Below are 27,061 nucleotides of genomic sequence, written 5' to 3' on the forward strand. Positions count from 1 at the left end.
AAAGAACCAGTTCAGGAGATCCTGCCTCCAAGTGATGGGGTTTCAGCAAGACAGATGAGAGAAGAGGAGAGGGATGACTTAAAAATAATTCATAGAAAATCACCAGAACCGAAGGGTAGGAGTTTCCTGATTTAACGAACCATGAAATGCTCGGTACAGTAGATGGCAATGGATGCAAACTGGCACCAAGATAAATGTTTTGAAATTCACAGCACTGGACAAAATGAGATCTGCCCTTCCTCCCATGCTTCGTCACCTCCAAAGTCCCTTCTTCTGCTTGCCCTCTGAGATCGTCTGTCATCATCTGAGTCCCCTGTGGCCTGACCTCTTCTCTGAGCATGGCTTCTTGCTTTAATTGGAACCTGCTCTTTGGGGTCTCGACTTCCTCGACTCTCCCAGGGTGGTGGCTGTCTGTCCCTCCCCATTCCTTCCTGTCACTGGGCCTGGAGGTGGGGTAGCTGTCCTCTTTGGGCCTCACTGCCACTTTCAGGCCCGTCCTTCTCAACAGCAGACATGCTTCCTGGTCTGTATTTAGATTTCATAAAATTCGCAATTGAAAAAGTAGTTTCACATAGCCAGGTTAATCCAGACACACTGAAAAGTTTTCCAGTAACTGAATCAAATACCGTTTTTAAATTCAAATTAGTTTAAATGAAATATTGTTAAAAATCTTGCTTGTCAGTTGCACTTGTCACCTTTCAAGTGCTTGGTAGCCCCATGTGGCTGGTGGCTACCTTGTGGGACAGATTCAGGTTTGATTTGGGGTCTGTGTTTGTCCTTCAGAAGGTACATAGTGTCTGGCTGTGTCATACCGTCTTCAACTTTAATGTAAACAGAAATGATTTCCCAGCTCTCTGGCCTCTCAGTTGCTTGAACGCATCCTCTGCATCCGCCCTCCCTCAGCAGGGCACACCCATGAGTGCTAGCACTCCACGGCACAAAAGCTCAGCAGCTTTTTCTGTACCCTAGGGTCCCACAGCCCGCCTCTCTTTCCATGTCCCTGGCAGCGACTCCCAACCAGACCCAGCTGGGAGCCTTCAGTCTGTTGGTCCTTACCACCCTTTCACTTTTCCTCACTGCCTTTCCTGGCCTCGTTGTCTGCTCTCCCTGGTTCAGAGTCTGTGGTCCGTTGCAGTCATTTCCTTGCCTACAGCCTCAGCTTCCCTGTCCTCCTCTTCACTTTGTCAAAATCAGAGTTAAAATCCAACGTTCTGCCTAAGTTGTGTTGTGCCGCTTGCCTGTGTGCAGCAGCGTGTTGCCTCGTCCTGCTTAACCTCACACACCTCCCCTGGGACCTCACAGCGGGCCAGCACAGTCTGCTCTCCTTGACCATTCCTCCAGACACCCGTGTACCTCTGCTGCTTTCCAGACTTCCACGCCTCCTCTCCCACATTCACTTGTAGCTAATGAATGTGCCGCCTGCTTTTTTCTTTCTGCTGTTTTCTTGGGAAAATGGAAACAAGCAAAAGAGAAGTTCACGAACTAGCTATCACATACTTACCTGGCTGCCTGTCTCCTGCTCCGCCTCCATCACTCAGTGGCGGGCTCAGCACTCAGAGGTGAGCTCTGGGGGCATCTCTCCAAAGCACCTGATTGCAGCCTGTCTCACCTCCGTGAGAACAGTGCCCCAGCTCTTCTGCCTCTCTCCTCCATCAGTTTTTTCTTGTTAGTGGATCCTTCACATGAAAAAGTATAAACTTGTTGTCATTTCTTCCACTTTGCTCCGCTCTCTAACCCATTTTTTTGCTCCTGTTTGCAATGAAAATGAAGGCGTTGTCTCTATTTGCTAGCTCCACTTCTTCCAGTCTCTCTTTCTTTCAGCACTTTCACTGAAGTGTAGAAAACTGCACAGATAATGTATGTACAGTGTAATGAGTTAGCACAAACGTATAACTGCTGTATCAGTCAAGAAACAGAACATTACCAGCACTTTCTCCCAAAGATTACTAACCAGTTTTTCTTTTTACCCTGTGGATTTGTTTTGCCTCTTTTTGAGCTTCCATAGAATCATATACATTTTTTGTGTGAGTCCGTCTTCTTTCACTTGGTTTTGGGAGATTCATCCATGTTACTGCATATAATTGTAACTTTTCTTATGGTTACATAAAATGCCCTTGTCTGAGAATACCATCGTTTAACCATGGATATTTGGGTTATTTCCAGTTTAGGGCCATAATGTTACCCCAGACATCTTTGTGCATCACCTTTGATGCATCCATAAATGCAGTGCTGTTATGCACCTCGGAGGGGATTTGCTGGGATGTGGGCTGTGCTCGTTTTCAGCTCCAGCAGGTAACGCCAGCAGTTTGTCCAGGTGTCTGTACCCATTTACACTCTCACCAGCAGTGGGGTCCTCGCCTTCATCATCATCGACGCTTGTTATTTGGCACTCTTTTTTAAGTTTGGTCATTCTGTGGGTTTATAGTAGTGTATCTCTTTAGGGGTTTGGAGGGCTTGTTTGTACTGAGGGATGGGGGGTTGAGTGGTCTTGCTTTTTTGTTTATTTCTTACTTTTTATTGTGGAAGGTTTAAACATACAAATTTGAACATCTGAATTTATACCCATCATTCAACTTCAGTTATTAACTTATCAGTTCATGTTTTATCTGTATGCCTATCCACCACCTTCCACCATATTATTTTGAAGCAAATCATAGGGAACACGTCATTTTGTTTGTATATATTTGTATATATTTCAGCATGTGTTTATTGAAATACGTACTATAAAAAATGTAACAACCCCATAATGTTATCAAATATTTAGTCATTGTTCAAACTTCCAGTGATCTCAAATGTCACAAATTTTGTTTTGTTTTATATTATTTATTTGAGTCTGTATTCTGATAAGGTACACACATTACGATTGGTCGATATGTCTATTAAGACTCTTCTAATATATGTTACCTCCATTTCTTTTTTCCTTACCGTTTGTGTGTTGAAGAAACTTGGTCTTCTGTCCTGTAGAGTTTTCCTCTCCCCTCCCAACTCTCTCCCTGACTTTGTCGATTGCATCCCCATTCTGTTAGTTCCCTAGGGCTGCTATAACAAATTACCACAAGTTTGGTGGCTTAAAACAACAAAAGTTTATTCTCACAGTTCTGATGACTAGAAGTCTGAAATCAACACGTCAGCAGGGTTGGTTCCTTCTGAACACTCTTGGAGGATCCACTCCATGCCTTTCTTCCAGCTTCTGGTGGCTGTTGGCAGTCCTTTGTGTTGCTTGGCCTGTGGATGCGTCACTCCAGTCTCTGCTTCCATATCCACATGGCCTTCCCTCTGTGTCTGTGTGTCTCAAATCTCCCTCTCCTTTCTGTTAAAAGGATACCCATCGTTGGATTTAGGACCTACCCTAAGTCTAGAATGATCTTATCTACTTAATTACATTTGCAAAGTCCCTATTTTTTTTACATTCACAAGTGCCAGGGATGAGGACTCGGATGGATCACGTTAGGGAACACAATTCAACCCACTACCCCCACTGCCTAGTTTCACTTGTTATTCTCTCCTCCACATTTTCTCTAAGTTGCTGCTTGAATGTAAAGGCTTCGTTAAATTCACTTTTTCTCCCCTTTTGGCAAGACTCCTTCATAAGTTGGTGGTTTAGTCTTTTTATCAGGAGAAGTATGCTGTGTGGAAGTCAACCTTTTTGAGATGTTAGCAGTCTTATGATCAGTGTCTGCATCCATTCATGATTTGGCATTGCAAAGTGGAATGTTCTAGCCATTTTGTCTCAGACCGACTCTTCTAGCATTTGCTTGCACCACTCTGCCAAAACTAAGCGTGTCAAGATCACTTATGACTGCCACATTGCTAAGCTCCAGTAGTTAGTTGTCAGTCGGAGCCACGCGTGGCCTCTCTGCTGTGTGACACAGTTGATCACTGGCTACCTTGATCAACTGTTTTCACTCAGTTCCTCAGGTCAATATAAATACATAGGTACAATAATGATTATAACTGCTAAACAGATTTAAATTTTATTTTATTTTTTAAATTTTTTATTATTTATTTATGTTTTATATATTTATTTATTTATTTTTGGCTGCGTTGGGTCTTCATTGCTGTAGGTGTGGGCTTTCTCTAGTTGTGGTGAGGGGGACTACTCTTCGTTGCAGTGCGCGGCCCTCTCATTGCGGTGGCTTCTCTTGTTGCGGAGCACGGGCTCTAGGTGCAAGGGCATCAGTAGTTGTGGCGTCTGGGCTCAGTAGTTGTGGCTCGTGGGCTCTAGAGCACAGACTCAGTAGTTGTGGCGCATGGGCTTAGCTGCTCCGCGGCATGGGGGATCTTCCCTGACCAGGGATTGAACCCGTGTCCCCTGCACTGGCAGGCGGATTCTTAACCACTGCGCCATCAGGGAAGTCCCTAAATTTTTATATTAAGTACAAAGGAGATGTGTAGGTAGAAGGTAGAAGAAACAGGTAAAAGAGTCGCAGTGGTTGCTTCCTGAAGAGAGACGGGCAGGAAGTGGGGAGGCAGGGGGAAGGGATCTGCTGTATGTTATTAAAAGCATTTTAGTACTATTTGGTTTTTTAAATAATCTGCCTTCATTACTTTGATAAAATTTGAAAATCCATTAAAAAATACCTAGCCATAGGTACACTTAGCAAATGTGTAGCTCTTGTCCTTTAATGCCGTCTGGGTTTGTCTCTTTACTCTTCCAGAGTGGCAGTTCGGAAAACCCTCATTCCTCCTCAGCCTCCTGAAGTGGCTAGCCCTCGAGTGGAGAGCTCTGTGCGGAGTACGTCTGGGTCGCCTAGGCCTGCAGGGTGAGCACATCATTGAGGACAGAAAAGTCTAATACATGTCGCAGACTTCACATCATTCGCCTCTGAAAAGAACCACTAGTGTGTGCATCTGAAAGAACCACTTTCTAGCTATGAGATCTGGACACGTTTCTCAACCTCTCTGATCCTTATTTACCTCATTTATGAAATGGGCATACTTATAACACCTGCCTCATAGGCTCCTTGTGTATTTAAACCACTGAGAACAGAGCCTGCCTCATAGTGAACACCCAGTTCTTGTTGCTATCGAAAATGGCATCATGACAATAGTTAATACATTCTGTTTTCTTTACTCTTTATCTCCTTAATTCTAAAAGTAATATTTTGGAAAAGAAAATGAGACAATATAAAAATATTTAAGGTATAAAGAGAAAATCGTCCTATTCTCCACCCCCCCTCTCCAGTCCCACTCCCCACAGTAATATTGATTGGTTAAAGTTTTGTTAAGCATCTTTCCACGTCTTTTTCTACATACACGTGTAGATAGGTTGATAGATTCTTAAAAACAGGATTTTGTTGATTGTTTTATATACTGCATTTTATACTTATATCTGTAATAGCTTACCATGTTAATATATTTAGATCTACTTCTTCATAAAGCTTCAAAAAAAAATGTATGAATGCCATGTGTGTGCCAAGTATCATTTTAGAATCTGGGGATATACGAGTGACTGAAATAAAGTGTCCATTCTCCTTAAGTTTGCCATCTAGTGAGTGTAGAGAAATAATAAATATGTGAAGAAAAAGAAAACAGTGTAAACGGAATATAAGGGATGGGAGGAAGGGGTGATGACTTATAGAAAGGCCTCTCTGAGCAGAGGCTTTAAGAGCATGGAGGAATAAGCCACATGCTCCCTGATGTCAGACTGTGTCAGGCAGAGGAAAGAGCAGGGACTAAGACTTTGAGGCAGGAGTATTTGCAGTCACCACTTTGTGCATTAGTGCAGGAATGTGCAAATAACCACGTAAACGGAAACTGTGCATGGTTATTTATAATTGTTCTGTGACCTTAAAAACATTTGTGAAAGTATCAAAAATTCTCTTAACTGTCAGTTAAAATACATAGGGAAATGAAAAACATAGTAAAACTAAAATTTACTTAGTACACTGGAATTTGAACATCAGAAGCGCTAAGAATTAAAGTATTTAATTTCTTTCTAAAAGCTAATGAAGTGTGAATTCCCTGGCGGTCCAGGGGTTAGGGCTCCACGCTTTCACTGCTGAGGGCCCAGGTTCAAACCCTGGTCGGGAACTAAGATCCCACAAGCTGTGAAGCATAGCCAAAAGAAAAAGAAAAAATAAATAAAAAAATAAAAGCTAATCAAGAGTACAGTTGGCCCTCTGTATCTAAGGGTTCCACATCTCAAGCATCCACAGGTATCCATGGATTTTGGTATCCGCGGGGGTGGATATTAAGGGACGACTGTAGTTGGAACAGTGCTTCCCTTATTCACATTGAATAACTTATGATACAGAGAGCAAGAGTCCTTCTATGCTTTGGTGAATTGTCATACTCCTTTCTAAGTTTGGGTCTGCCCTGACATTTTATCCTGTCTTTTTTTTCTTTTGGCTGCATTGGGTCTTCGTTACTGTGAGCGCGGGCTTCAGTAGTTGTGGCATGTGGGCTCAGTAGTTGTGGCACACGGGCTTAGTTGCTCCACGACGTGTGGGATCTTCCCAGACCAGGGATCGAACCCGTGTCCCCTGCATTGGCAGGCGGATTTTTTTTTAAAGAATTTATGCATTTATTTATTTATTTATTTATTATTTTTTGGCTGTGTTGGGTCTTTGTTGCTGTGCGCAGGCTTTCTGTAGTTGCAGCGAGTGGGGGCTACTCTTCGTTGTGGTGTGCGGGTTTCTCATTGCAGTGGCTTCTCTTGTTGCAGAGCACGGGCTCTACGTGCGCGGGCTTCAGTAGTTGTGGCACACGGGACTCAGTAGTTGTGGTGCATGGGCTTAGTTGCTCCGCGGCCTGTGGGGTCTTCCCGGACCAGGGCTCAAACCCTTGTCCCCTGCATTGGCAGGTGGATTCTTAACCCCTACGCCACCAGGGAAGTCCGACAGGCAGATTCTTAACCACTGCGCCACCAGGGAAGTCCCTATCCTTTGTCTTTTCAGTGTTGTAAATTATTTCCAGAAGTTCCTTAATGTGAGGTTGTTGCCAGCATCACTCCCAGGGACATCTTTATCCTTTTATCAAACCATCTGCCTTAACTAATCCTTGGAATCTGGGTGCACGTTCCACGGCAGCATCTTTATCTGTGCTCGCAGCTTCACCGGATAGCTTACATTAATCAAATTAGTGCTGACTGTTGAAAAAATGAATCCAGCCTTTATTGGCTGTAAAAGGTTTTGGTTTCTTTGGTTTTTTTAATCCTCCTTGTAATTTCCATCTTCTTTCAATGTGGCAGTTAATTCAACACTTTGGTCTGAGTGATTGGGTTGTTGTGGGGTTTTTTTTACAGTCTTCAATCCAAAATGGAAGTAAATACTCCGTTTCACTATAGTGGCTTACCGATCCTACTGCAGTTTCAACTAAAAGATGGTATGAAGTGACTTTACCACCTTTTTTATATTCATTGGACTTTCTCAGTGTGGTCCATGCCATAGCTTCGTACAAGCCTAGGTCTCATCCTAAATTATCTTTGCTGTTGCCATTTTCAGATCTTCTAATCACATCCCATTTTACTTCTAGATTTGTCACATTTTTTTCCTGCGTTTTCATCGCTGTTGGCCAGTTCTCTTTCAGTCTTTCATTTTTGTAAAATTTCACCTGGGTTTATCACTAGGAAACTAGACAGCACAACTACACACTTTGCTGTCTGCATGAACTGAGCAGTAGATGTGCAGTCATCATCCAGTCAGCAACATCCTGCAGAAGAAGTGATGTGCGATGTGCATGTCTGTGAGTTACAGAGTGATTTGTGGACTGAAGAGCTAGTAGCAAAGTTTGCACTTTGTGAAGTTACTCACAGTTAATAAATATACTCTAGTAACTGGAATTCGAACAGTGTTGGCGGGGGACTTGGGGAATACAGTTACACGTATGTATGTGAAAGTCACACATATCAGTGTTGTGCGAAGTAAGCACTGTCTGTGTATTAGGAATGAACAAGGAGCAGCAAGGGAGAGCAGCCTAGAACGAGGGGCAGGGTTGTACAAAATGGTTCAGAGATAACAATAAGACCCAGATTATGTATACAGGGCTTTGTGGGCCATTCAAAATCTTTTGGATTTTGTTTTGAGTGAGACAGGAGTGCCATCAGAGGGCTAAGGCATAGGAGTGACATGATTTGACTTATTTCTAAAAGGATTGCTCTGGCTGCTGTGCTGAGAATCAACTGCAAGAAGACAAGAGTGGAAGCAGTGAGACCAAGTAAGAGATGATAAAACCTTAGACTCTCTTAATGGCTTGGACCAGCATGGAGGTAGTAAATGTCTTCAGAAGAGTTCAGGTTCGCAATATGTATTGAAGGTACAGCTGTCGGAATTTTCTAACTGAGTGGAGAGAAAGGGAAGGAGGCAATGATAGCTACCAATTTTTGCCTGAGCAACTACGGATAAGGAATTACCCTTTCTGAAGTGAGAAATAGCAAGGGGGAAATCAGGAGTTTACTTTTAGATATTTTAGTTTGAGATATCCAAGTGGTTAAACACACCCAAGTGGAGATGTCACGTGCATAGCTGGATATATATTTCTGAAGTATGTACAATTCTGGAATTGAAGATGGAGGTCCATGCTGATGATTAAGATTTGGGAATTAAAGCAGGTACCGGCATACCTTGTTTTGTGGCGCTTCACAGATAACTGCATTTTTTACAAATTGCAGGTTTATGGCAACCCTACATCAAGCAACTCTATCAGTACCTTTTTTTTTTTTTTTTTTCAGCATTTGCTTACTTTGTGTCTCTATGTCACATTTTGGTAATTCTCACCGTATTTCAAACTTTTTTGTTATTGTTATATCCGCTATAGTGATCTGTAATCACTGATTTCTGATGTCACTGCTGTGAGTCCCTGAAGGCTCAGATGACGGTTAGCTTTTTATAGCAAAAAAATATTTTTTACAATTAAGGCATGTATATTGTGTTTTTTTAGGCATAATGCTGTTGCACACTTAATAGACTACAGTATAGTGTAAACATAACTTTTACATACACTGAGCGACCAAAAAATTTGTGTGACTCGCTTTATTACGATATTCATTTTATTGCAGTGGTCTGGAGCCAAGCCTGCATTATCTCTGAGGTATGTTGTATGTATGCTTTAACACCATGAGAGTGGAAAAGCTGCCATTGACAGTGAGTATAAATAGAGAAGTGGTACAAGGACCACACCTTAGGACATAACCATCTTTAGAGGTCAGGAAAGTGCAAAGCCAGAAAAGGAGACTGTATTCCTGTACTGTGTGATGTTCCCAGATAGGCTGGTGCCATAATTAAGTCCTCAGTTAATGAACATTTAAGTTATTTCCATTTATCACTGTAATAAACATTACTACAGTGAATCTCATTATCTATCATTGAGCCTCGTTGCAAACATTTCTCGGGTAGATTTCTAGAAGTAGCATTGATGGGTCAAAGTAAACGTGCAGTTTAAATTCTGATTTCCAATCACTCTACCTTTTTACATCCCATTTCCTGCACATTCTTGCCAACACCAGATATTAAATTTTGCAAACGTAATACACTTATTTTCAGTTGTTTAAGATTTTTTTTTTAAAACAAAGCAGCATATGGAGTTACTTTTAAAGTGGTAGAAAAAAAGTAGTTCATGAAGGTGAAGAGCACACTGTGATGTATCAATACAAAAGTTTATCCCTTGTGAGCAAAATGTGCAGAAACTTGGGTGAGGAGGGGCTGTTGCAGACTCTTTCCTGGGCTTAGTATGGTTCAGAGAAGCTGTGGGGTGGGCCCTACACAGGCACCCAGGCTGGCCTTTATTTGCAGTTGGCAGTCTGTTTCTGTGGCACCTGAAAGAAGAGAGTATTTGGATTGTGAAAAACAACCAGCTGAAAGAGCAGTTTTCCTACCCTCCCACGCCCAAGGAGTCTCACGTAAATGGCTGTTTCTTGGAATAGCCCAACTCATTTACCGACGAGTAATAACAGAAGGATTGATGGGAAAATAAGTTTAAAAAGTAGGAAAAAAGCAACAAAATATACTAGTTGGTTCACTGAGAACACTCACCAGAAAAACATTTACAGGGGACAGGTGAAATTTATAACAGAATATTTGACTGTGAATAGAAATTACTTAACAAAATAGCCACCACTTTTATGAAACATAACACAAGGATGAAATAACAAAGACTCCCAAGAATAAATGAGAAAACATAAAGAGATGACACATGAGTGGACAGAATTCAGTAAAGATCTAGAAGAAACCATCACAGAATGAAGTACAGTTAAAACAGAAAACAGTGTAGGCATAGAGGATGGAAATGAAAAAAGTAAACAAAAATTTTAAAAGAAACAAAATGAAAACCATACAGAACACGCTGTGATACAAGTAAGATCAAACATATACATGTCAACGTCTCTGAAATCAATATATAACTTTAAATTGACTGCATGTTAATATCTTATCATTAAATAATGTATTTTTACGTTGTTCACAAAATATTGGTGTATTGTATGGTGTTGGCAACTTAGATTCAATGAAATACTGAAATAGAGTGGTGTTGTGTAGAGATGGTAGTGGGTAGAGTGCAGTTGCTGAGTTGCATTGTACATGTATATTTTTAGTTTTATAAGAAACCTCCAGGGCTTCCCTGGTGGTGCAGTAGTTGGGAGTCTGCCTGCGAATGCAGGGGACACGGGTTCGTGCCCCGGTCTGGGAGGATCCCACATGCCGCGGAGCAACTAAGCCCGTGTGCTGCAGCTGCTGAGCCTGTGCTCTGGAGCCCGCGAGCCACAACTACTGAAGCCCCCGCGCCTAGAGCCGGTGCTCTGCAGCAAGAGAAGCCACCGCAATGGGAAGCCTGCACACTGCAGCGAAGAGTGGCCCCCACTCGCCACAGCTAGAGAGGGCCCGTGTGCAGCAACAAACACCCAACACAACCAAAAATAAAAATAAATAAATAACATAAATGAATAAAAATAAATTTATAAAAAAAAAAAAAAAGAAACCTCCAAACTGTTTTCCAGGGTAACTGGACCATTTAAAATTCATACCTGCAACATAGGAGATCCTTTTATTATACAACCCTGCTAAACTCATTTATTAGTGTTAGAAGGTTTTTTGTAGAAATAGCTGCTCCACATTCTTTCCTGCACTTGGTATCATAGGGTATTATATTTTCACCATTCTGGTATGTGTGTGGTCGTGTATCATCAAAGCTTTCTTTGCATGTCTCTAATGGCTAATAGTGTTGAACATTTTCTTGTGTGCTTATTAGCCATCTGAATATTTTCTTTAGCAAATTGTTCATTATTCATGTGTTGTGCCCATTTTTAATGGGATTATTTGTTTTCTTAGTGTTGAGTTTACAGACTTCTTTATATTTTCTAAATATAGCTCCTTTATTAGATATGTGTTTTGTTTTCGTTTTTTTAACCATCTTAAGTGTATATTTCAGTGGTATTAAGCATATTCCCAGTGCTGTGCAACCAATCTCCAGATATTTTTCATCTTGCAAAACTGCAGCGGTATACCTGTTTTACAGCAACTCCCCATTGTCTCTCATTTCAGCCCCTGGAAACCACCATTCTGCTTTCTTTTTCAGTGAATTTGACTACTCTGGGTAGCGCATATAAATGGAGTCCTACAGTACGGTCACCCCTCGGTACCCTCTCAGGGCATTGGTTCCATGACCTGCGCCCCTGCATATATCAAAATCCGTGGAAGTTCAAGTCCCTTATATAAAATGGCATAGTATTTTCATGTAACCTACGCATCTCCAGATTACTTACAATACCTAATACAACGTAAATGCTGTGTAAATAGTAGCTAGCATGCACCAAGTTCAAGTTTTGCTTTTTGGAACTTTCTGGAATTTTTTGTCTCTAAATATTTTCCATTCACTGCTGGTTGAATCTGCAGATGTGGAACCTGCGGGTATAGAGGGCCGACTGTATTTTTGTGATTGGCTTATTTTACTTAGCATAATATTCTCAGATATATGCAGTATGTGCTTTGCAGATATATTTTTCAGTCTCTGCCTTGTCTTTTCAATCTCTCAAAATGGTCTTTAGCAAAGCAAAAGTTTTTAATTTTGATGAAGCCCGATTTATCAGTTTTTTGTGCTTTTGGTATCATACCTAAGAACTCCAGTCATAAAAGTTTTATAGTTTTACATTTTTACATTTAGATTTATGATCCTTGTTTAGTTCATTTTTGTATATGGTGTGAGGTTTTGGTCAATATTGAATTTTTTGCCTATATAAGTCCTGTTGCTTGGGGCCTTGAACTTGAGGGGTATCGTCTTGTGTTGCTTTTGATATTCTAAATTTTCAGCAGTAGTATATAAATTTTCAGCAGCAGCAATATAAATCAGTAAAGCTTTACAGCTGTCAAATGAAATATTTTACTTAAAAAAAATGTTTGAGAAGAATTTGTAATGACATCGATGACTTCTTATAAAACTGAAAAAAGTAGAATATACATTTTTGAAGACTGTATTTGTAGTTACTTTAGATGTCTGGAGTATTTCTGGTAAAACATACTGGAATGTTGTGGTGACCCTGGGTAGAGGGCTGGGTGTTGGAAGTGGAGGGGAGTTATTCTCAATTTGTATTCTTTTCGATCTTTTCCATGTGCATGAGTTTCCTGTTTTATAAGAAGTAGGTTTACAAATGACATATGAAGTGTGAGTATAGTTGTTACTAAAAAAAAAAAAACCTCCTAAGGCAACATACGCAGTAATGAATTCTTGGAGGGAAAAATACACTCATGTAATGAAAATTGGTTGTCTTTCAGTGATGTGGCTTCGATTTCTTTAACATGTTCTTTTTTTTCCTAAGTTAATTTTATTACTGCCTATAAAAACGATGGGGATGGTTCTGAAACTTTGAATTCCCTTTAAAAGTTACCTTAAAGTTCGACTTTTAAAATCAAGGCGTAGAGTTTTAGTTGTGCTGTGTGTTGTACAAAACGAGCTGGACAAATACTCACCTTCTGAGACGGTGCAGGTTAAGGCAGTTTGTTGTGTTTGCCGCATCATCTTGGCTTTCGTGTTTCAGTGCCAAACCCAAGGCAGAGACCCACGCATCGATGACCACCCCAGTCACTGTGTCTGTGGAGACCGCGCCCCATCACAGCAACGATCAGCCCGCCGTTGCAGTCCCACCCACCGCTCAGCAGCCTCCACCAGCCGTCCCGACCGTGATTGCAGCAGCTAGCCCCCCGTCACAACCAGCGGTCGCCCTTCCAACCGTTCCTGGAGCAGTTCCCGTCACTCCGCCCATCACCGCCACTGCCCCTGCCCCTCCACCGCCAGTGGCTGTGGGCAGCAGTCTCTCCTCTGTTCTGGGCCCTCCAGTACCTGAGATAAAAGTTAAAGAAGAAGTGGAACCAGTGGACATCATGAGGCCAGTGTCTGGTAAGTTCATTCACAGTATACTCTTTGCTGGCAGTTGCTTCTTCCCCTTTCCCTAACTCTCCTCGGAGTCCCAACTCTTGTGTGACCCTCAGCCAGGAAGCCTGACACCTTGATGCCCACTTGAAATTTGTATTTCATTAGTTTTTAATAAATAGAAGAAAGCATTACGCTCCTTTTGAAAACTAAAACCACATTGCTGCCCTTTTGTAGTTAATTTTCTAACCAAAATCATGAAAAAGATTATTATTTCCCCAAGAATATCTTTAAACATAGCTTCTTGTATTCATTAAGAAAATATTGCCATGTAAAAGGGGTTCACAATACAATCATAGCTAAGTGCTGATTAGTTTACAGTGTATTCCCTGCCAGTTTTTGTTGCCTTGTGTATGCAATAAAGTAAGATTTGTGTTGTAGAAAGTAGTCTCTTAATAAATGTATTTGTGATTAGTAAAATCTCAAAACTACCATTACCCCCTCCCTCTTCTCAACTCTAAACTTCTAGTTTGTAGAAGGCAGGTCACTATAAAAGTTTTCTTTTTGTTTGTTTGGTTTTCTGTTATTTTAATAACTTATGTGGAATCTTATTTTTCCTGACTACAAAAGTAACATTCAGTGTATGAAATTTATAAAATTTCATACAAAGCCAAAGTGGAAAACAAGTCAGTTTGTCCCATAGTTACCCAGTATTACTCTCCTACCATTTCGGCATGAAGGCCCCCATCTCCCATGCCATCTGTTCAGTTATGAGGTGTGGTCATGCTGTGTCTACAGTTTTTAAACCTGCTGTGTATTTATTTGCTTATTTATTTTCATTTTATTATGCCAGGAAATATCCTTCTATGGCACCCATATTTAGCCTCAGCACTTCAGTTGAAAGGTACTGTGGATAACCCTGGAGGGGAAAGGAAATGGTCTCACTTTTGCTGTTCATCTGCTCTTTCAACGTTCTGGATACTTCCTCTTAACCTCTCGGTACTAGGAAGTTGGCAGTAGTCCTTCCTCAAACTGTAAGGCTCTGCACCGGCCTTTGTCCTGTAGGGCTCGTCACCAGGCACTGATGATACAACCTTGTACAAAACAAGCACAACTCCATCCTGTTGGAGCTTACTTTCTAGCAAGGGCGACAGATGATAAAATGAAGTAGAGACAAAATATAAGGGAAAGTTAGGGCTGGAGCTGTGATTTTTAAGAACGTTTTAAAGGGAAGGCCTTACTGAGGAAATGATATTTGCGCAGAGACATTAAAGAGATGAAATGCTGGCCATGAGGATATCTGGAAAAAGATCATTTCAGGCCAAGAGAGCAGTAAATGTAAAAGCCCGGTGTGCTCAAAGAATAGCAGAGGCAACAGTAGATGGAGCTCAGTAAGTGAGGGGAGCGGGATAGACAAGTTCAGAGAAACAGGGTCAAGACCGTGAGAGCCTGTGGGCCACTGTAAGGCCTTCGGCTTTGCTGAGGGAGGTGGGAGCTATTAGAGGGTTCCGAGCAGAAGAGAGACTTGAGCTCACTTCCATTTTTAACAGACCACTCTGGCTGCTCTGTGGGAAAAAGACTGGGAACAAGGGTGGAATTAGGGAAGTGTGTTTAGAGGCTGCTGCGTTAATTGCAGGGACCAGTGAAGGTTTCAGCCAGGGTAGTAGCAGTACCAGTAGTATGAAGTGGTGAGAGTCTAGATATATTATTGAAGTAGAACTGAGAGGATTTCTTTATTAAGATGGAATGTTGTGTGTGAGGAAGGGCATCAGAGGCAGCTATAAAGTTTTTGGTCTTAGTGTATGGAAGCATAGCGTTGCTGGCAGCTGAGGTAGGGGAGGGTGCAGGGGGACTCCATTGTGTAGGGAGACATGAGGAGTTAGTTTTTAATCTTATCCATTAAGTTAGATCTTAATGGATAAGATCATCTGAGGAATGAGCGCCGATAAAAAAACGGAAGCAGTTGTGAACTGAGCCGTGGGGCACTGCAGCATCTTGAGGAGGGAGAGGAGGCCGACGCTAGCAAAGGGGAGACTAAGTGGAGGGGCCAGAGTGATCGGGACAAAGCATGGAGCATGAGGTCCTAGAAAGCCAGGACAAGGGTCACGACTGATGAGAGATCAAGTAAGGTAAGCACTGAGCAGGACCGTTGGATTTAGCAATACGAAGGTCATGCAGATCTTGAGAAGAGCAGTTTCCACGTCATGATATTGGCCACAGCATGATGGGGAGTGGGTTCAAGAGAAAGCTGGGAAATAACTATTAGAGACAGTGAGTATAAACAGCACTTGAAGAGTTTGTTATAAAGCGCTAGAAAAAAGAAGGGCAATATCTGAAGGGAAATGATGCCAGGGAGAAGTTACTTTTAAGACAGGACAAGTGAGTTTTGTATGTTAATGGGAGTGATCCAATAGAGGGGAAAGAAGTGATGATGCAGGAAAAAGAGATGACTTCCTGGAGCGATGTCTGAGGAGGTGAGAGTGGGTGGGACCTATTGTGTATGTGAAGGAATCTGTGTCTGCTGAAATCACAGAGAGAAAGGAAGTGCCTGGTCACAATGCATGTACGTGGGTATAGCTGGTGGGAATTTATGGACATTTCCTTCTGATTATTTCTGTGTTTTCCAGTAAGATAGAAAGCAGGGTCATAGCTGAGGGTCAGGGTGGTATAGGAGGTGTTGAGGGTGAATGGACTTGGCAGATGCGGGAGGATCGTCCAGCAGCAAGGGCCTGCTCGAGGCCAACGAGCATGCTAACAGGACACCTGTGCCCGTTGCTGTGTGTTTTTCTCTGGCTACACTCAGCTGCACAGGTGCAAACTGGTTGGAGAGTTGGATTTAGCCTGTTGTGCTTTTTGCTCAGTGAGTACAATGAAGCAAAAGAAAGGACAATAAATGAATAAAGTGAATAAAATTGATGGGAGAATTAAAACCCAGTGATACGAGAGAGTGGACATTTGAGGGATGAGTGACAGCAAATAAGTGGTATGATTAATGGATAATAGTTCCTAATGGGGTCTAGGAATTGTTGGAGGTAAGTTACTAAGAGAAGTGACCTAGAAAGATAGTTGGGCTATCTTTGGGCTGGAAAGTCAGGTGCTAGAAATTGAGATGTGATGACAGAGTGAAGGGTATGACTGTTGAGAGTGGGTGGCTGAGGAAGGGTGGAGGGAAAGGATAGGCCAAGGATATATGGTATAGAAGAGTTGAGGAGAACTTTCTCATGCTTTGCGAGTCCCCAGGTACATGATCCATACAAGCCCAGACAAATGATGTTAACTTTGTACTAAGCATGCTGCTTATCTGGGGGCAGTGGACTGTGGTAGTCAAGTAGTCCAGGCTCCGAAGCCAGACTGCCTCTGTCAGCTCCCAGCTGTCCCACTTCCTACTTGTGTGATTTGTGCCACGTTTTCTCATCTTTAACTTGGGGCATAATATAATGCCTACTTACTCAGATTACTTTTAAGATTATATGAGTTAATGGGTTATCTCCTAGAAATCAATGCTCAAAGGCTTGAAAAACAGTGGCTTGAACATGTAAGGTTTTATTGTCTCCCTTGAAGCGAATCCTGAGGCAGACAGCCCAGGCATGGTATGTGGACTCCATAAAATCATTAGGGATCCAGGCTCCTATCACCCCTAGCATTTGACCCTCATGCTCTTGATTCAAGATAGCTGCCGGAACTCCAGCTATCCCATCTGAGTTCCAGGGTCACAGGAAGAAGACGAGTGGGTCATGCCTTCTTTCTTTTAAGGAAACTTCTTAAAAGTGCTACAGAGCACTTGTATTTTCATTTCAAAAGGCCACAATGAACTGTAAGGGAGACTAGTAAATATGGTCTTCCAGCCAAGTGACAGTGTGCCCATTTCAAAGTGAGGGGTGCTCGTGCTAAGGGAGGTGAAGATGTGCGGTATTAGAAAGCAGTTGGCAGCCTCTGCCACAGTTGGAGTGCTTAGCATGGTGCTGGGCATGTCAGAAGACTCCATAAATGTTAGCTCTCTTTCCTGTCTTCCTCATCTTTCTCACTGATGGAAATCAAGTGACACTTTCCACTGTGTTTGGGCTCTCATGCATGTGTGCACCCTTTTTCCTATGACAGCAGTTCCCCCCCTGGCTACCAACAGTGTGTCTCCGTCTCTTGCATTGCTGGCTAACAACCTGTCCATGCCTACAAGTGACCTACCACCCGGTGCTTCGCCAAGGAAAAAGCCTCGGAAGCAGCAGCACGTGATTTCAACAGAAGAAGGGGATATGATGGAGACAAACAGCACTGATGATGAGAAGTCCACTGCCAAGAGTCTTCTGGTGAAGGCAGAGAAGCGCAAGTCTCCTCCCAAGGAGTATATCGGTAATGCTCACTTGAGCTAAATTTTGTCACGAGAAGCTTCCCACTTAAGTCAGGGGTCCATCCCTGAGGCTGTTTACATAGCCAGATTTCACTTACGGCTCACCTGCAGGAATTGTACCAGGAAGATTTTTGCAAATAGATAGTAAGCTATTTAATGTCTTCTTTTTCTTCTCTTTTGAATAGATGAAGAAGGTGTGAGGTATGTCCCAGTGCGTCCAAGACCTCCCATTACTTTGCTCCGTCACTATCGGAACCCCTGGAAAGCTGCATACCACCACTTTCAGCGGTACAGTGACGTCCGGGTCAAAGGTCAGTTTCCCCAGAAATGTTCGGTGTTAACACTTGCAATGGGTCTTTCACTCAGCTATATTGAAATCACAGTAGAATAGAAAAACAGAATCACAGTTTCCCAGTTTCAAAAAGAACCATAAGTTTTTGTTATAAAATCTCAAGACTTTATTGTTTAACTTAGACAGACTATACAGTTGAGCATAAAATTTGGAAAATTATCCTTTGCTTCAGAAAGCTATGTGTACTTTACTGGAAACACAGTCTAATGAATAAATGACAGCATGTGTTGCCACTCCCCAGGTGGTCACAGATGACCTCTTCAGCCCTCAAAGTAGTTGAGGAAGAGCTATACTAGACTGTTATTGGACATGGTCCACAGTAGTTCCAGGATGCTCAGATATACATGTGTGATAAGCCCCAGGAAGTGTATTTTCCAAAAGACCTTTTGTTCAACATATGTGAAGCTCTTGGAATGGTCCAGTGCAAGCACTCAGTGAATGTTTTTGTGGTTTTGAACTTGACAATAACATTCTCATAAACCCACTTATAATAAAAATGTCTGATAGTACTTTGCAAATATCTGCAAATATTTCTATGGATAGACTTTGTGTCATTAATCTCAAGTATAATCATGGCACAGAGAAGTGTAAGTTTTCAGGGAATTGGTCATATTTCCCATTCCCTCAAATAAACTTTACTTGGAAGCTTCCTTGAAGCCTCAAGATGAGTCTGAGTTGGATGGTACTGACTAATGCCTATCAGCAGGAGTGAAGGTCCTGACAGTTCACTATCTGAATGGAAGTACAGAGGTGGCTGCACTGCCCAGTTTTTCTTCCTCACAAGTACACCCTGAGGATTGAAAAGAGGGTGAGATTTCGAAAGAGAAATCAGAGAATGTTGGCCTTTGGTGGAAGCAGGATATGAGCCACCAAACATTTCTTCACACCACAGGAATTCCATATCGTAGCAGGAAAATATTTACAGTTTTCCCTGGTAACATTTTAAGCCATAAAAGATTTTTATTGCTTATTGGAACTCACTCTTCAAAAGCTATCTCAAGAAAGATTATTTGACAGCTGAAAATACTGATGATTCCTAAATCTTCTGTTTGGATATGTACATATTAATCACCTTGTGCCAAGTCTCTTGACTATTAAACTTTAATTGAACTGTTTTGCCTAAGCTTTAAAGTCATATTCATACAAAGAAATAAAGATGGAGTACTAAAAACAGGTAATTCACAGGGAGGAAAGAAAAGAGAAATAGGGGAATAAGAAGCACAGAAAACAAATAATAACATGGCAGGCTTAGCCTTAACATATCAGTAATTACCTTAAATGTAAATAGTCTGAAAGTACCAATTAAAACACAGATGGGCAGAGAGGATTAAAAAAAAAGATCCAACTATATTATGTCGGTAAGAAACTTCAGATACAGTGAGTCAGTAGAGTGACAGTAAAATGGTGGAAAAATATGTACAATGCAAAAACTAATCAAAAAACAAGAGTAGTTATAGTAATATCGAATAAAAGTAAACTTCAGAGGAAAGGAAATTACTAGAAATGAAAAAAGGCATTACATACTGATTAAAAATATATAGGCAACAAAAATCGAGAGCTTCAGAATATATGAAGCAAAAACAGCTGAAAGGAGTAGTAGGCCAATGTGCAGTCATACTTAGAACTTCAACACCCTCTTCTCAGTAGTTGATAGAAGTACTTGACAGAAAATCAGCAAGGATATACAAGAAGTGAACACCACGAGCCAACATCTAGTAGACATTATAGGACACTCGAACTGCGGCAGAATACATATTCTCTCAAGTGTACACAGAACATATAAAGACAGACCGTATTTAGGATCATAAACCTCAACGAATTAGGGAGAATTGAAGTCATACAGAAAAATATAAAGTATCTTCATTGACCATAATGGAATCAAACTAGAAACCAGTGACAGATAAAACCTCCAAGCCATGGATTAAGCAAAACACTTCTAAAAATAATGGGTCAAAGAGGAAGTCTAAAGGGAAGTTTCTAAAAATACTTAAAACTGAATGAAAATAAAAACAACATACCAAAATATGTGGAAGGCAACTAAAGCAGTGCCAACAGGAAAATCTATAGCACTAAATGTTTATATCAAAACAGAGGAGGAAATATCTCAATCTCAGTTTCTACATCAAAAAACGAGAAAAAGAAGAACAACATAAACTCAAAGCAGGTACAAGGAAGAAAACAGTGAAGATAGCAGAAATCAGTGAAATTGAAAACAGAAAATAAAATGAAAAAGCTAATTCTTTAAAAGAAAAATCAAGAAAATAAATCTCTAGCAAGACTGAAGAAGGTAGAAGAGAGAGAACGTAAATCATGAATATGAAGAAGGAAACAGGAGAGACAGCACTGCAAACATCTGCAGACAACAACCGTACGCTTACTGCATATGCAAGCATGGCAACAGACAGTGCTTGACACATGATATTCTGTGTCAGAGATTAGCTCAAGATGGCAGAGTAGAAGGATGTGAGCTCAACCCTTCTTAAAAAAACACCAAAACCACAACTAACTGCTGAACAACCATCAACAACAAAAAAAGCACTAGAACCTACCGAAAAAGGTAGCCTACATCCAAAGACGAAGAAGCCACAGTGAGATGGTAGGAGGGGCGCAGTCGCTATAAAACCAAATCCCATACCCGCCAGGTGGGCAAGTCACAAACTGGAAAACAGTTATACCACAGATGTTCTCCCACAGGAGTGAAAGTTCTGAGCCCCACATCAGGCTTCCCAGCCTGGCAGTCTGACAACAGAAGGAGGAGCCCCCAGAGAATCTGGCTTTGAAAGCCAGCAGGGTTTGATTGCAGAAATTCCAGAGGACTGGGAGAAACAGAAACTCCAATCTTGGAGGGTGCACACAAGGTCCCATGCACACCAGGACCCAGGGGTAAAAAGCAGTGAACCCATAAGCAACGGGCAGACCTACCTGCTAGTATTGGAGGGCCTCCTGCAGAGGTGGGGGATGGCCATGGCTCACTACAGGGACAGTGACACCAGCAGCAGCAGTTCTGGGGAGTACTCATTGGCGTGAGCCCTCCCAGAGGCCACCATGAGCCCTACCCAACAGCCTGTAGGCTCCATGCTGGAACACCTCAGGCCAAATGACCAACAGGGCAGAACACAGCCCCACCCCTCAGCAGACACGCAGCTTAAAGTCTTCCTGAGCATGGCCCTACCCACCAGAGGAACAAGACCCAGCTCCACCCACCACTGGGCAGGAACCAGTCCCTCACATCAGGAAGCCTGCACAAGCCTAATCTAGCCTCATCCACCAGAGGGCAGACAGCAGAAGCAAGAACTACAATCCTGCAGCCTGCGGAATTGAAACCACAATTACAGAAAGTTAGACAAAATGAAACAGCAGAGGAATATGTCACAGATGAAAGAACAAGGTAAAAACCCCAGAAGAACAACTAAGTGAAGTAGAGATAGGCAACCTACCAGAAAAAGAATTCAAAATAACGATAACGAAGGTGATCCAAGACCTCGGAAAAAGAATGGAGGCAGAGATCGAGAAGATGCAAGAAATGTTTAACAAAGACCCAAGAGAACTAAAGAACAAACAGAGATGAACAACACAATAACTAAAATGAAAATTACACTAGAAGGAATCGATAGCAGAATAACTGAGGCAGAAAAATGGATAAGTGACCTAGAAGACAAAATGGTATAAATCACTGCCATGGAACAGAATAAAGAAAAAAGAATGAGAAGAAATGAAGACAGTCTGAGAGACCTCTAGGACAACATTAAATGCACCAACATTTGCATTATAGGGGTCCCAGAAGGAGGAGAGAGAAAGAACCTGAGAAAATATGTGAAGAGATAATAGCTGAAAACTTCTCTAACATGGGAAAGGAAACAGTCAACCAAGTCCAGGAAGCGCAGAGTGTCCCAGGCAGAATAAACCCAAAGAGGAACACGCTGAGACATAGTAATCAAATTGACAAAAATTAAAGACAAAGAAAAAATATTAAAAGCAACAACAGAAAAGCAATAAATAACATACAAAGGAACTCCCATGAAGTTATCAGCTGATTTCTTAGCAGAAACTTTGCAGGCCAGAAGGGAGTGGTGAGATATATTTATAGTGAGGAAAGGGAAGAACCTACAACCAAGATTACTCTACCCAGCAAGGCTGTCATTCAAATTCGACAGAGAAATCAAAAGCTTTACAGACAAGCAGAAACTAAGAAAATTCAGCACCACCAGACCAGCTTTGCAACAAGTTCTAAAGGAACTTCTCTTAAGTGAAAAAGAAGAGACGAAAACTACTATAGAAACAAGAAAATTACAATTGGAAAAGCTCACCAGTAAAGGCAAACATGCAGTAAAGGTAGGAAATCATCTGCACACAATATGATATCAAAACCAGCAAAATTGTGAGAAGAGGAGAGCACAAACGCAGGATAATGGAAATGCATTTGAAATTAAAAGACCAGCAACTTAAAACAATCTGATTTATATATAGACTGCTATATCAAAACCTCATGGTAACCGCAAACTGCAAATCTACAATAGATACACAAAAAAGGAATCCAAACACAACATCAAATCACAAGGGAAGAGAACAAAGAGGAAGGGGGAAGAAAAACCACCTGCAATAACAAATCCAAAACAGTTAACAAAATGGCAGTAAGAACACACATATCTATAATTACCTTAAATGTAAACAGATTAAATACTCTAACCAAAAGACATAGACTGGCTGAATGGATACAAAAACAAGACCTGTATATATGCTGTCTACAAGAGACCCACTTCAGATCTAGAGACACATACAGAATTAAAGTGAAGAGATGGGAAAAGGTATTCCATGCAAATGGAGATCAGAAGAAAGCTGGAGTAGCAATACTCATGACAGACAAAATAGACTTTAAAATAAAGACTATTACAAGAGACAAAGAAGGACACTACATAATGATCAAGGGATCAATCTAAGAAGATATAATAGTTGTAAATAGATATTCACTCAACATAGGAGCACCTCAATATATAAGGCAAATATTAACAGCTGTAAACGAAGAAATTGACAGTAACATAGGACTTTAACACCCTGATTTCAAAAAGGAACAGATCATCCAGACAGAAAATCAGTAAGAAAATACAGGCCTTAAATGACACATTAGACCAGATGGACTTAATTGATATTTTTAGAGCATTCCATACAAAAGCAGCAGAATACATATTCTTCTCAAGTGCACATGGAACATTCTCCAGGATAGATTACATCTTGGGTCACAAATCAATCCTCAGTAAATTTAAGAAACTGAAATCATATCAAGCATCTTTTCCAACTACAACACTATGAGATTAGAAATCAACTACAATAAAAAACTGCAAAAACCACAAGCACGTGGAGGCTAAACAATATGCTACTAAACAACCAATGGGTCACTGGAGAAATCAAAGAGGCAATCAGAAAATACCTAGAGACAAATGAAAACGAAAACACAATGATCCAAAACCTACGGGATGCAGCAAAAAAAGTTGTAAGAGGGAAGTTTATAGCAATACAATCTTAGCTCAGGAAACAAGAAAAATCTCAAACAATCTAACCTTATACCTAAAGCAACTAGAGAAAGAAGAACAAACAAAACCCAAAGTTAGAAGAATTCATAAAGATCAGAGCAGAAATAAATGAAATAGAGATGAAGAAAACAATAGCGAAGATGAATGAAACTAAAAGCTGGTTCTTTGAAAAGATAAACAAAATTGATAAACCTTTAGCCAGACTCATCAAGAAAAAAAGAGAGCTCAAATCAGTAAGATTAGAAATGATAAAGGAGAAGTTACAACTGACACCACAGAAATACAAAGGATCATAGGAGACTACTACATGCAACTATATGCCAATAAAGTGGACAACCTGGAAGAAAGACAAATCCTTAGAAAGGTACAATCTTCCAAGACTGAACCAGGAAAAAATAGAAAATATGAACAGACCAATCACAAGTAATGAAATTGAAACTGTGATTTAAAAACTCCCAACAACAAAGGTCCAGGACCAGATGGCTTCACAGTTGAATTCTATCAAACGTTTAGAGAAGAACTAACACCTATCCTTCTGAAACTGTTTCAAAAAATTGCAGAGGAAGGAATACTCCCAAACTCATTCTATGAGGCCACCATCACCCTGATACCAAAACTAGACAAAGATACCACAAAAAAAGAAAGTTACAGGCCAATATCACTGATGAACATAGACGCAAAAATCCTCAACAAAATACTAGCAGACCGAATCCAGTAACACATTAAAAAGGGTCATACACCATGATCAAGTGGGATTTATCCCCGGGATGCAAGGATTTTTCAATATCTGCAAATCAATCCATGTGATACACCATATTAACAAATAATTGAAGAATAAAACTTATATGATCATCTCAATAGGTGCAGAAAAGGATTTTGACAAAATTCAACACCCATTTATGATAAAAACTCTCCAGAAAGTGGGCATAGAGGGAACATACCTCAACATACTAAAGACCATATATGACAAACCTACAGCTAACATCATACTGAATGGTGAAAAGCTGAAAGCATTTCCTGTAAGGTCAGGAGCAAGACAAGGATGTCCACTCTTGCTACTTTTATCCAACATAGTTTTGGAAGTCCTAACCACAGCAATCAGAGAAGGAAAAAAAAAAGTCATCCAAATTGGAAAAGAAGAAGTAAAACTCACTTTTTGCAGATGACATGTTATTATACATAGAAAATCCTAAAGATGCTACCAGAAAACTACTAGAGCTCATCAGTGAATTGAGTAAAGTTACAGCATACAAAATTAATACACAGAAATTTGTTGCATTTCTATACACTAACAACAAAAGATCAGAAAGAGAAATTAAAGAAACAATCCCATTTACCATCACATCATAAAGAATAAAATACCTAGGAATAAACCTACCTAAGGATGCAAAAGACCTGTACTCCAAAAACTCTAAGATGCTGATGAAAGAAATCAAAGATGACCCAACCACATGGAAAGATATACTGTGTTCTTAGATTGGAAGAATCAGTATTCTCAAAATGACTATACCACCCAAGGGAATCTACAGTCTTAAAATTTGTATGGAGACACAAAAGACCCCGAATTGGCCAAAGCAATTTTGAGAAAGAAAAATGGAGCTGGAGGGATCAGGCTCCCTGACTTCAGACTATACTACAAAGCTATAGTCATTACTACAGTATGTTACTGGCACAAAAACAGAAATACACATCAATGGAACAGGATAGAAAGCCCAGAAATAAACCCATGCACCTGTGGTCAATTAATCTATGACAAAGGAGGCAATGGAGGAGAGACAGTACAATACAGTGGAAGAGAGACAGTCTCTTCAATAAATGGTGCTGGAAAACTGGACAACTACATGTCAGAAAATGAAGTTAGAACATTCTTTAACACCATACACAAAAATAAACTCAAAATGGATTAAAGACCTAAATGTAAGAACAGACATTATAAAACTCTTAGAGGAAAACATAGGCAGAACACTCTCTGACATAAATTGCAGCAGTATCTTTTTTGATCCGTCTCCCAGAGTAATGGAAATAAAAACAAAAATAAACAAATGGGACCTGATTAAACTCAAAAGCTTTGCACAGCAAAGGAAACCATAAACAAAACAAGAAGACAACCCACAGAATGGGAGAAAATATTTGCAAATGATGCAGCTCACAAGGAATTAGTCTCCAAAATTTACCAACAGCTCATGCAGCTCAGTGTCATCAAAACAAACAACCCAATCAAAAAATGGGCAGAAGACCTAAATAGACATTTCTCCAAAGAAGACATACAGATGGTCAAGAGGCACATGAAAAGATGTTCAACCTCACTAATTATTAGAGAAATGAAAATCAAAACTACAATGAGATACCACCTCACACCAGTCAGAATGGCCATTGTCAAAAAATATACAAACAATAAATGCTGGAAAGGGTGTGGAGAAAAGGGAATCCTCCTACACTATTAGTGGGAATGTAAATTAGTACAGCCACTATGGAGAACAGCATGGAGGTTCCTTAAAAAACTAAAAATAGAGGTACCATATGATCCAGCAGTCCCACTCCTGGGCATATATTGGAGAAAAACATGGTTCGAAAGGATACATGCACCCCAATGTTCATTGTAGCAGTATTTACAATAGCCAAGACATGGAAGTAACCATAGTGCCCATCAACAGAGGAATGGATTAAGAAGGTGTGGTACATATATACAATAGAACATTACCCAGCCATTACAAAGAATGAAATAATGCCATTTGCAGCAACATGGATGGAGATTATCATACTAAGCAAAGTACATCATACAGAAAAAGACAAATATCATATGATATTGCTTATATGTGGGGGGAAAAAAACATACAAATGAACTTCTTTACAAAACAGAAACAGACTCACAGACTTAGAGAACGAACTTACTGTTACCAGGAGGGAAGAGTGGGGGGGAGGGATAGATTGGGAGTTTGGAATTGACATGTACACACTGCTGTATTTAGAATAGATAACCAACAAGTACCTACTGTATAGCACAGGCAAGTCTGCTCAGTATTCTGTAATAACCTAAATGGGAAAAGAATTTGAAAAAGAATAGATACATGTATATGTATAACTGAATCACTTTCCTGTGCTCCTGAAACCAACACAACATTGTTAGTCAACTGTACTCCAACATGAAATAAAAATTTTTTAAAAAGAAGGAAACAGGATATTACTAAGACTGTGCAGCCATTAAAAGCATAAGGAAATACTACAAACAACTTTATGCTCATAAAGTCAACTGCTTAGATGAAGTAGACCAATTCCTTAAAAGCTACATACTACCAAAACTCAATCAGAAACAGGCAATCTGAATAGTCTTATAACCATTAAATAAGTTGAATCCATAATTTAAAAGCTTCCAAACAGGAATCTGTAGGCTCAGATACTTTTACTGGGAAATTCTACCAAATGTTTAAAGAAGAATCAACACCAGTTTCCCACAATCTCTTTCAAATATAGGAGGGAACACTTCATTTTATGAAGCCAATATTTTCCTGATACAAAAACAAGACAGAGAGAGTACAACTA

The 27,061-nt window shown here is 40.6% G+C and overlaps 1 protein-coding gene across 9 annotated transcripts in view; it reads left to right on the forward strand.

Moving 5' to 3' along the window:
• SAP130 (Sin3A associated protein 130) overlaps nt 1-27,061 on the forward strand; it is a 72,795-nt gene that overhangs the window by 34,458 nt on the left and 11,276 nt on the right. For 8 of the 9 annotated variants that reach the window (XM_036857799.1, XM_036857800.1, XM_036857793.1 and 5 more), the window contains 4 exons: nt 4,659-4,763; nt 12,965-13,323; nt 17,395-17,643; nt 17,827-17,952. In XM_036857799.1, coding sequence (XP_036713694.1) covers nt 4,659-4,763; nt 12,965-13,323; nt 17,395-17,643; nt 17,827-17,952 — 839 coding nt within the window. The remainder of the gene's footprint in view (nt 1-4,658; nt 4,764-12,964; nt 13,324-17,394; nt 17,644-17,826; nt 17,953-27,061) is intronic. The other variant, XM_036857795.1, reaches the window with a different exon arrangement.

This window comes from Balaenoptera musculus, chromosome 7 (genome assembly GCF_009873245.2).
Source record: "Balaenoptera musculus isolate JJ_BM4_2016_0621 chromosome 7, mBalMus1.pri.v3, whole genome shotgun sequence".
Lineage (NCBI taxonomy): Eukaryota > Metazoa > Chordata > Mammalia > Artiodactyla > Balaenopteridae > Balaenoptera > Balaenoptera musculus.